The sequence below is a fragment of the Melanostigma gelatinosum genome (genome assembly GCF_949748355.1).
Source record: "Melanostigma gelatinosum genome assembly, chromosome: 18".
Lineage (NCBI taxonomy): Eukaryota > Metazoa > Chordata > Actinopteri > Perciformes > Zoarcidae > Melanostigma > Melanostigma gelatinosum.
In genome coordinates, this window is record NC_136651.1 from 19,356,032 (window position 1) to 19,368,531 (window position 12,500).

Sequence of the window (12,500 nt, forward strand, 5' to 3'; positions counted from 1 at the left end):
CTCATACTTTCGACTCAGTATATCCTCATTTCCACTAAGCGCCATCATCTTGACTTGTGAGATTTTCCTGGTATTTGTTATTTCCCCCCCCCCCATGCCTTTAACCCAGTAGAGATGCACTGTTCTACAGCGACATCAACACCACCCCCCAATCACATTGACTCTGCTCCACTTTACAATCCAGCACTACCGTGTGAAGGCACGGATTGGCAATGATGAAAGCATGAAGTCTTATTTTTTCACCCATCGGTATCAATGATGCATTGGTTTTGCAGTTGATCAGACAGGTTTTTAATACAACCGATGTTTTCGTCACTCTGCGGCTGTCAGATTCGGGCCGTTAAAGGAGCGGTCTGAAAAAATGGCTCTGGATGTTAATTCCCCTAATGCAGAGACAGTGCGCGACCTCCATCGCACCACTTCTTCATAAAGAAGGAATTGCTTTTATAAAAGCCACCGCAGCTCAGGCGCACCCTCCTCTCGCTCACAGACGAATCAAAGCCATCGGCCAGAATTAGATTTACACTCCGCCAAATGAAAAGCATTTCAACTTAAGAGTGAGAGGGAAGAGAAAATGATCTCTCTATCACACAGACGGGCGGGCGGGCGGGCGGGCGAGGAGTACGGAAGACGATAAGGGACAATGACACCCTGCAGCACAATTAAAATGTTGATAGAAATCCAACAAGTTATCATGGGAATGAACGACCCATCATTTCAGAGATATTTCAAAACTGACTATTCAGTCAATTCATCAATGCGTTGGTGATGTACAAAGCAGGATTTATACATTTAATGCTTTCAATTAGCTTTAGCAAAATGTTTCGTGCTGCCTCCCAATCAGCCTCTATCAATAGTAAGCACGGAAGACATACAAATGACACAAATTATGGATGTGCAGTGAAGAACAGTGGCGGTTTGATTTGCTAACTTTGTTTAATATCAGTGTTCCATTTTCATGTACAGACAAAATCATCTGTCCTGATTGAAGCCCCACGCCCACAAGTGCTTTTTGGATCCTTGTGTTTTAATGTGAACTCCAACACACCAAGATGTCCTTTGTCCTGTCCTCACTGCTGACATGTCCCTAGCTGTGTGGAGGTACTGTGGCTCTGCCGAGGCGAAACTTGTAGGGTTTGTACTACCGTTTTTACAAGGAACAGAACTTCTACATTTATTTAAATCTAAATCACAACGTCGGCATCCTAAAGTTCATGTCCAAATGCAAAGTGTAGTAACTTTGGAGTGGTGACGTTGTGCTGTTTGTGACCTTACTTAAAAAATAAATATGTTTGATGTCGTATTTGGTAGAGTGGAACCATTTTTTCAAATAAAAATGCCATGTAACTTTAAATGCCATGTAACTTTGCCATGTAACTTTAAAAGAGTGTAGGATTGCTGTGGATTGGAGAAATAAGGAAAGAATCTGGATGATTCACAGTTTGTTGTGTCGAGTCTGAAGTATTGGATTAATTCAAGATGTGGAACATTTAATCCGACCTTATTAGACACAATGCGGTGAAAAGACAAATGATCTGAGAACATTTGAACTCAACATTTTCCCGAACTGAATCCCTGCCGACGGTAAAGGGGAGCGAACAGAGAGAAGGCGGGGAATAAAGTGAATCTGAATGTTCTGGACTTCTTCAAGTGGGCGAAGAAGAGAGAGAATCATTGATTGAGGTTGGTAGTTTGCTTTGAACGAAAATTAGGATTTCAGTTAGGGCTGGGCGATAAATCGATTTAATCGATTAATTCGAATGTGTGCTTTAAGGCGATGTGTTTTATTGAAAATCGAGAAAATCGCCCCCACCCCTCCCCCCCGTTGGGCTCCCGTAGTAGAGTGCGCGCGCATTGTTTACAAACGAAAACAATGGCGGCCAGCAGTGAAGCTCTCGTTCATAAGAGAGGGAAGAATGTGTCTTCGGTAGTCTGGAAATGGTTCGGGTTCGTGTCATCTGACACAGAACAAACAGCACCACGATGTAAGGTCTGTCTAAAAGCTATTGCTACAAAATCAAGCAGCACAACAAATTTAATGCAGCACCTCAAACAGAGGCATGCCGCCGAGTGGGAGAAGTGTTGTTGCCCTGAGGAGGGAGCAGGACCGCGGGAGCACAAGCGCCGCCGCCGCCGCCGCCGCCACCTCACAACAACAACCCAGCATTTTGGAGACATTCACCAACTGTACTCCGCATGAGAAGAAGAGTGCCCGGTGGAAAGCCATCACGGATGCAGTCGCGATGTATATCGCAAAAGATATGGTGCCCATATACACCGTGGGAAAGCCGGGGTTTATTCACCTTCTCAAAGCTTTGGACCCCAGGTACGTGCTACCAAGCCGTAAACATTTTTCTGACGTTGCCTTGCCTCGGCTGTACAATAGTACACGCCAAAGGATTTCTGCGGAGCTGGAGGGGATGTCATTCTACTCCGCAACAACTGACCTGTGGTCCAGCAGGTTGACCCAGACACCGATCCACTTGACTGGTAGAAGCGTCACCAACTTAACTTTCCAAGGCTAAGTACTTTAGCAAAGAAATACCTCTCTGTGCCAGCTACAAGTGCCCCCTCTGAGAGGCTTTTCAGTGTGTGGGAGGGCATTGTTACATGCCACCGTGCATGCCTGAAGCCAGAGGTAGTAGACAGGCTTGTCTTCCTGGCAAAAATATTTAGAAAAAACATGCACTACTGTTTAATACTGTTGGTTATGTTGTGAATGCACTTGATTTTGTTTACATGCACTTATTTACTGTGCAAAATATGTTATGTTGATGTTAGATCAGATGTTGCACTTTTGAAAATGTGAATGTTAAAGGGTCACATACATTTTATTTCATGCTGTGTTTGTATCAGTGTATTCAGTTAGAAAAGCTTACTGTAAAAAGTTACATTTGCACAGTTGTTTACAATGGAAGGCTACTATTTAATGCCATTTAATGTTATGTTTAATTTAATTTTATATTTAAATGATTCAGGGAAACAAAAGAGTGACCAAATACTTTTTGTATACTACAGGCACCTTTCTACAATGTTCAGGTTTTGTTTGCACTTTATTTTTATCAACCTACTTGGGAAAATCATCACAAAATAAAATAAAAAATAGTTTTCAACAGCTTCTGTCATCTGCAAAAAATTTTGGGGGAAAAAATCGATTTAAATCGTGAATCGGATTTTTTGTAAAAAAAATCGGAGATTTTTTTTTTAGGCCATATCGCCCAGCCCTAATTTCAGTTTATAAATTCCATCTGAAGGCAGCAGGACACACGTGTGGAGAAATCTGCAGGAATCTGAATTGAGATGCCGTCACCACATAACCAGCAGCGTTTTAAGGAAATTGCTATTTAGGCCATTTTTTTGTACGTTACAGATACTATTTTTACTTGATCTAAATAATGACAGCCATGGTTTAAAACTATAAAGTGGACAAGATGAAAATATTGACATGATAAATGAAAGTTGAACTGGTTAATGTGAAATTAACATCACACAATCCACAAGATGGAAGACGTATCACTCTCCACTCCAGTCCTCCAGTGTTGTTACATAGTCAAGCTTCTCCTACCTCATAAACGAGCTTTGGCTGAGAACAGACACTGTCCTGCACAGCACACAAACCCAACAACCCGCCATATTGGTCCTGAAAATGCGTAACCTGGTCCCTGATGTCTAAACATTTCAAAAAATCTATTTAGAGATATTTTAAAAGTGCGTCAAACGTCTTGAGCAAATTGGTAACCCAATTTACTTATTTTAATTTGTTGGCAGACTAGGCTCGGGAAGTGCATTGCTGCCTCCCACCGGTTGAAGTTATGAGGGTCTGGGTTGATGAGCGGATGCGTCTGCGGTCAGAATCTCCTGCTCTTCCCTCGCTGGCTCCCTCTCTTTATCTCCTTTCCATATAAGCCGATTAGAGTGTGTGCTTTCCGTGTCTCTGAGGTGAAAACAGAGCTTCATACCGAGCGATGTGATCAGTGTTAACATGTGAATCTGCCCACAGGCCTGAAAACTCATCACCTCTCCGTCTGTCTGATTGTCTAGGTGAACTGGGGGGGGGGGGTGACTGTAAATTGCCCGTACATGTTGCGTTGACACTGACAATCTGTTGTGCTGGTTGACTCTTGTCTGACCTAAATGACTCCATAACTTCCGCTCGGACAATACCTGGCTGACAACCGAGGGAAAAATGATATTGTCCAGTCGGACCATCACACTGGTTGTCTGTGATAGGCTTGGGACTGGGAGCTGAGATCAACCAATCAGCTTGTTTTTAAACCAATTAGCAAAAGTCAGTCGGTCAGTTTTGGCCCTTCAGTCACACGGATAATCAGTTTGCCATGAAGTCAATTTGTCATCAAACAGCCAATCAGACAGTGACTGAGAAATCCAGTCAGTAAACCAGTCACTTCCATCGGTCTCCATGACTCTGGCGCACGCACGCACGCACGCACGGACACGCACACACCACCCCCCCCAAGGCCAATGCTTTATCTCTGTGACACATTCATAAACCTTGACAGACATACAATCACACACACTCTGCCCATCCCCCTTCATGTGCACATTATCACACTGCCCACTCAACCACAAGACCATGAGAGAGTGAGAGACCAAACCAAGCCATACCAAATCAAACCATAACATACCAAATATCTAAATCAAACCACACCATATTATACCATTCCAAACTAATTAAAACGTACCATACCAAATCACACCATAACAAATCACACCTTACTACACTGTATCATCGTGTATAAACAATGTTATTCTGATTTCATACTATTTTGTATTGTCCTGTGCTACAATATAGAGACAACAGAAATACATTCCTGTACATCAATAACTTCACTCTGCTGTCTGTAATATGATACTATTCCCATACACCAGCTGGGTCCCTCACTGTGTAGAACACAAGAGACACAATCACTAGAAACAAGCCAGAGCGCTCAGAGTTGCACCATACACCAGCTGGGTCCCTCACTGTGTAGAACACAAGAGACACAATCACTAGAAACAATCCAGAGCGCTCAGAGTTGCAGCTCGGACCGTTTGTCTCTCCATAAGTTCAATCTGTTCTGAGGAGAAATGTGACCTGACCCACACGACCTGCAGGCTGTGATATTAGATTAGCAGGGGAGGCTAGCGTTTCAGCTAACCAAATCACAACCGGGCTAATGACACCGCGAGGCGAGGGTCAGCCCGACCTCTGACCTCGAGCTGACTTGTCTTCGTTCCATCCAACAAACAGAAAACAATACTACTGCAAGTACATATCTGTAGTTGAATTCTACATGTTGGTGGCTGGAAGACATCAGCTCATAAAGTCTCTGAATCCTGAAGGAGACAAAATGCCCACCAGCACAGAGATAATGTGTGTGTGTGTTTGGGGGGGGGGGGGGACCGGTTGGACCTTTGACCTCCCTGAGGTCACCCCCTCCATCAGAGGCAGAGATGAGATACTCTCAGTCTTCCTTCTAGTGTGGAGCCACATTACTATTCCACATGAATATGATCGGGCCTCAGCCATGGCCTGAACAATGGTCCAATGACAAGAGGACAATACAACAAGAAGAAGATATTCAGCTGAAAATAATATGGAACAGTGAATCATTACATTTGACAAGCCGGAACCAGAAAATATTTAACATTTTCACTTCATCAGTCTGTTGATAGACTAACGGTCTAACTATCTCAGCACCAGTGAGAATACATGAATACAGCTTCAGTTTGTTTAAGAGAGAGAGAAATCAATCCACATTAAAAACACTTCACACCTGCAGATTTAAACGAGATACAGAGTTCGTGTTACCAGTTAGAGGCGGCCTCACACAGGCACAGTGCACGAGTCAGTCCGCTGTTCCTCTACTAGGAGCACAAATCCAGGAATTACCCACTGCCCAGTATAAACCAGCACAAGCTGCAGTCATCCAAGAAATATACGCTCCCCCAGCAGTCGCCCTCATTACCAATGGATGGACCTCCGGGGCTTCAGAGAGCCACTTTACTGTATACAACTGTGAAATTATATTCATGTTAATGATACAAATATTCATTTTATTTTGCTTGCCGTTACCAATATCAAAGCCTTGGAACTTTTCTACCATTACATCCTCACATTGCAAGTGTTATTAACGACAATCCACAGAGTTGGTTTGTCTTAAACACTTTTATTACTTTATTATCAGTTTATTACGGTTTCATTCTGTTATTTGTGCATCATTAGTGTTTCTCATGTTTTCACTGTATGCATCACTCACTTCAATTTGTTTGTCGGGATGCTTTAGCAAAATGTCATGCCAATAGAGGTCTCTGAGTGTGTGTGTGTGCGTGTGTCTGTGTGTGTGTGAGAGAGAGAGACACAGATGGGGGTGGTGAGGGGATTTGAGGAGGAGGGTGCTGTGGATCCTAATGACATCCCCTGACACAACCAGGGACATAATTACCACACACACACACACACACACACACACACACACACACACACACACACACACACACACACACACACACACACACACACACACACACACACACACACACACACACACACACACACACACACACACACTTCAAGATGTGCAGGTGACAACAGTTGTTGCTCGGTGCCACAGCTGCAAAACCTCCCAGACTCTCTGTGTGTGTGTGTGTGACAGCGGAGACAGTAGACTGAGGTGATGAGTCTATCGCTGTGGTAACAGCCTGCAGCCAAGTGATTCTGTGGCTGTCGACGTCTCTTTTTTCCTTTGTCCCCTCCTCTCCTCCATCCTTTCCCTTTTTCATTTTTTCCTTTCCCCTATATTCCTCCCATTTTGCTCCCTTTTCCCTCATTTTCCCTTCCTCCATTCCACACTGATATGCTCTCCTCTTTGCCTCCCTCTGTTCTCTCAGTAGTGATGTTAGTGAGGAGTAACGAGTACAGGATACATACTCTGTGCCATATGTAAAATATAGAAATTCAAATGTCAAAGATTTGAGTATTGGCAATGTCCTGGTTTCTGTTTGTAGTCTTTATCATATTGACCAGTCCTGTTGGAGCAGGCGTTGATTGTGTGGGGAACAAAAGAGACGGAATATTTGGTTTAAAATTAGCTTGATAACTGGACACCTGAGAAACAACACGCATCGTCTCTCAACTCCAACCTTCCATCTCAAGTTGCTAATCGGACTGTAAACTATTATGACCAGCGAGTGGAAAGGAAGTCTTGGCTCAGACATCCAGAAATATAGACCCCATGACCCCCCGAGGCTTTTCCGTCTTCAGACCGTTAGCTGACTGCACGATAATAGACTTAAAACTCGTCTGTAACGGAGATCCTCCTCCTGTCTCAAATCATTCTGGAGGGGTGTTCTAGTCTACGTCACATAAGAAGCAGTACATCCTCACATTGGAGAGGAACCAGAATCAGAAACTGTTAATTGCCAAGTACGTTAGACACACCAGATAATATTTGGCATTTTCTTCTTAAAGTTACTGTGAGGACACCGACACCAGGCTGCTGGACCAGCTGGAGGGAAGGGCGGCACGGGAGAACCAGAACCAGGACGGCACGGGAGAACCAGAACCAGGACGGCACGGGAGAACCAGAACCAAGACTGCACGGGAGAACCAGAACCAGGACTGCACGGGAGAACCAGAACCAAGACTGCACGGGAGAACCAGAACCAGGACGGCACGGGAGAACCAGAACCAGGACTGCACGGGAGAACCAGAACCAAGACTGCACGGGAGAACCAGAACCAGGACGGCACGGGAGAACCAGAACCAGGACTGCACGGGAGAACCAGAACCAGGACTGCACGGGAGAACCAGAACCAGGACTGCACGGGAGAACCAGAACCAGGACTGCACGGGAGAACCAGAACCAGGACTGCACAGGGCAAAATGAGATGGTTTTCCAAAGGGAACCTGGTCCGAGGAGAAACTACCGCTTTTGTCACCGGCAAGATCAACACAAAATGAATGTTCCTCGTAGTATATTGAACTGGTTCGAATGATTATGCACCTGATCATTCCTAAAGTTGTTTGTCACGTAAACTCAAAACTATTGTCTGGTTCCAGCTTCTCCACTGTGAGGATTTGATGCTTTTTTCCTATTTTTTATCTCAGTAAACTGAATATCTTTGGGTTTAGAAGACTTTTCAAGATGTCGCCTTGCACTATTTCTTATGAAATGTCATAAACATAACAAATATTTGATTTATCAAAAAAATAAACAAATTAATAGATAGATCGAAGACGTGAGACACTGTCCTAATAACTCTTCACTATCATAACAGCCATTTTAAGTTTGTCAACAACAAGAGAAACAAACACAAAGTAAAGAAAGTGAACCATAAACATTATGTGGAATGAGATACATAATGTTCCTGTGAATCAATCCATGGTTTGATTTTCATTAAAAAAAACATGACCTACTAATTATTATCACAAACTACACATGTGCAGCTGTTTGTCCACTACACAAAACACAAATAGGCTCCCAAAACAGTACATCCACGATTTATTGAAATGGATTCATGAAAAGAGGAGCGAAGGAAGAAAGGAAGGAAGTTTGGAAGAGAAAAGACGGTGAAGCAAAGAAAACGTAACAATGTTTTTTCCTCCGCAGCGGAGAAGATTCAGACTGTCTGCTAACACATTTAATACTGCAGAGACTGACTGACGGAAAAAAAACACACCGCTGTCAATAGGAGAAAAATGAGCTGGGAATAAAGTGAATCTGAATGTTCTGGACTTCTTCAAGTGGGCGAAGAAGAGAGAGAATCATTGATTCTGAATCATCAGTCTCTGCAGTATTAAATCTGATAAAAACGTGCTGCTTGTGTGACTGTAGTCTGTGGAGAAGATCCACCAGGCCGAGCTACCCGTCGGTGCAAGTCACGGTTAAACTTTCAGGATAACGTGTCAAAAGATAAATGGACTGGAAAAGTGTGTGTGTGTGTGTTTGAGGGAGAACGAGAGACAAAGAGAGAGAGAGAGAGAGAGAGCATGTGTGCACACCAAACACCAAACTGCTTTTGACACCATGCAGGTCACAGTAGACTGATATTATACACACACACACACACACACACACACACACACACACACACACACACACACACACAATATGATTAACCTACATTCAGAGTCACCCAAGTAAAACCCCTAAATTCAGTAGCACATAAATGATAAACGGCCTTCTAATGTTTCCTGTATCAAACCAGATGGGGCTCCACGGGTCACTGGGCAAAAAAAAGATCCCTCAATTTCAGACCTCAAACATCCCGTCACAGTTCGTCAGTAAGTTGCTTTAAAGGTAAACTATGCAGCGGGGATGTGTCTAAAGCCCAACACGAATTAAATGAGCCTTTTTTCTATAGACGTCAAAATTGATGTCCTTACCTGCTGTGATGTCATCATCCGTGACGTCCATTTCCTCCTCGGGAACCTTTGCTTCGATTGGCTGAGCCTCGGGAGGAGGCGGGGCCGGAGTGGAGGGCTCAGTGGCCGACCCAGCTAAGGAGAGAGAGAGAGAGAGCAAGAAACATTTTAGTTGATGTTTCATATCATCATAAATTAATGCACACTGTGCGTAGGAAACACATCGCAAACCTCCTGATCTGAAATAGTCACGCTAGTTACTTGTTGTAAGACTCCATGAGTGCATGTGTTGATGAAAATGCAAAGAAAAGAGCAGACTAGCATACATAGGTGCAGTGTGGTCGGTAGTTGCCATGGAAATAAAATGCTAGTGGAAGAGACATTCCCATTCAAATCCAAGTAGCTGGAGGGTCGCCGTCGCCATCTTGGATCATGGCCGCCGGCATTTGTTATTTTTATCGCAGTGACCATATCTGGAATGCTGAGGAGTGAGGTAGAGACGCTGTCAGTGGCGGGCCGTCAGGGCCCGCAAGGCCTTCTCTGCTGGCCTAAACAGAATCACAAAGCTATATCTATTTTATAATTTTTCTTAAATACACTGTACACTGTCAATGTATTATAATTTATAAAAATATTTTTCCCATTATCTTATTTTCTCATTGCACAGCTCCTGTCTTCCTCAGTTGCTCTGCTTCCAGTGCAGCTTGTTTTAAGTAGAGCTTTTATCCAATCAGATCTCACCTCTGTGTCTCTAGGTAAGAACAGAGCCAGAGGCCTGCAGACTCTCACCTGCAGCCAGTGCAGATTAAAGTACATGGGGATGATATTGTTGATTGTCATGGTGTTCAACCAATCAGATCTTTAGTTTGACATGTTGGGCGTATTCTTTGACGATCAGCGTCTGCGAGCCGGCCTATAATGACGTCAGCATTACATGCCGCTCAGTGTCCACGTGTAGCGTTCCCACGAGGTGCAGAGTGTGCTGTGATTGGTCAGTGGGCGAGCACGTGACTATCGTGAAACGAAACTTAACAGCCAGCAGAGGCTGATGGGTAGTGAATCCCGTCACGTGATGCAGCTCAGCCAATCAAATATGAGCATTCTGACCAAGTGCGTTGCACCATGACAGAGGGTGCTGAGAGGAGGAAAGACACTGCAGAGCAGTACGTTCAACGTTCAAGTTGTGAAAGTAAAATCCTATGGTAATCTCTTTGGGTCGTGGCTTGTCATTAGGAATGACGGTGGATCCCACAGCCAGACCAGAGAATGTTATAAATTGTCCTGAATTTAGGCTTTTGCATTTTCTAAATGCTCGAGCGACTCGTACCGAACAGTTTAATACAAAGACGTACATAGTTACAGCCTAAACAATTAATAATAGCTGTGGCGCCACAATGTGGTTATAATGTGGTATTTCAGCTGCAGGACAGCAGTGAAGGCCCAGGTATGAAATGCACGGCCCGCCACTGGACGCTGTATACGTCTAAGGTAGCAGCAGCAGCGACCTGTCAATCACAGTAAGCCCCGCCCTCAAGCATACCCTGCTTTATGGTCTATTTGACTCGAAATGGATCATAACTTACTAAATGAACATCAGGCTGTATTGAAGAAGACTTGAAACTAGAGATTGAGACCATAAACTCATGTTTACAATGTTTACTGAGGGAATAAATCAAGAGAGAAGTAGAGAGCCAGAGTAAATGAGTAACATTTAGCAGCTTAATGCTTCATTCACACTCTTGTCACAGCGGAGAAGAGCACATTGCTGTCGTCACTTTGCTCGGCTCGTTTTCCGTAACCAGTGTAGCATTTGATGCTACACTGGTTACGTAGCATTTGATGCTACACTGGTTACGTAGCATTTGATGCTACACTGGTTACGTAGCATTTGATGCTACACTGGTTACAGGTGGCCAGCAGCGGGTCCCTCTGCCTCACTCCCTGTCGCTCTGGAAAAGGACACGCTAGTTACCCAGAACTGTGTCCGCTCTCTTACCGGTGAGCTGTGACAACACTTAACGGCACCACTGACTGGTTCTCAACATAACAATCGCCATTTTATTTTGTACTCGTCAAATGACCTCAGAAAACAGCTCAGTTGTGTGTGTGTTGTAAGCTCATCAGCCCAGGTTTCTCTGTTGATCCGTATTAACAGGCTAACTGTGCTGGTTAAGCAGCTAATAAAGGTTTATTGGGCCTCCTCCTTATCTGGACACACACACACACACACACACACACACACACACACACACACACCCTCTATATTTAGTGTTTTCATTTAGCCCTTATCTCCCCATTGCCAATTAAGAGTGGCTTTTCATTAGTGGCTGGGTTAATGAATGATGCTGCGCTAATGAATGAAGCGACTAAAGGTAACAGAGCCTATGCTGGGCTAATCTCTGGGAAAACAGCCTATTTAATGAATTACACACACTCACACACACACACACACACACACACATCAGTGCAAGAAAACAACAGCCAAAAAATGCTAATTTCAGAAATTACATCATTGAACCCCCCCATCCCAGAAGATAACAATAATAATTCACACATCACACAGAAGGATACCCTGAGCTCACCGGAAAACACTGTAATTACACAGTGTAATTACATTAATTAATCCTGGTTAACGTTGTGCATCATGTTCCAATTAACCTGCTCACACACACCGCTGACAGCTCAACATAATGAGTGTGCAGCTTTATAACACACACACAGGTTGTTGATTATCCATCTCAAAACGCTAAAGTGATAAAAAGGTAATTGAACTTAATTAAAACACAACTGATGCTTCGCTGTGATTGGACAAAGACTGACGATGATGTTTCTACGTCTCTCTGAGTTCAGTTCACAGATGCTTTACTGTGACGTCCGTGGTTCAAAAGCCTTCTCAGGCCATTAACACCAGTGCACCTATGCTTTAGCTTCTTCCAAAATCTAGAATGGAGTCACTACTTTCTACTATATCGGCGCACGGCAACTACAACATGGTTCACGTTAGGAACAGATATATAGTTACTGTAAATAAACTATTGTTAAAAAAGCTTAACTCAAAAAATTGGGAGCATTTCTGTCATCTCTCGATCCACCTCGATACGTAAAGGACACACTGCCTCCTGCATTGGCACTA

General features: G+C 43.8%; 1 protein-coding gene across 1 annotated transcript in view; it reads right to left on the bottom strand.

Annotated features, from left to right (window-relative positions):
• Positions 1 to 12,500, bottom strand: part of wdr7 (WD repeat domain 7) — a gene marked incomplete at its 5' end in the record, with an annotated part of 110,678 nt that overhangs the window by 45,737 nt on the left and 52,441 nt on the right. The window contains one exon of the mRNA XM_079289944.1: positions 9,389 to 9,502. Coding sequence (XP_079146070.1) covers positions 9,389 to 9,502 — 114 coding nt within the window. The remainder of the gene's footprint in view (positions 1 to 9,388; positions 9,503 to 12,500) is intronic.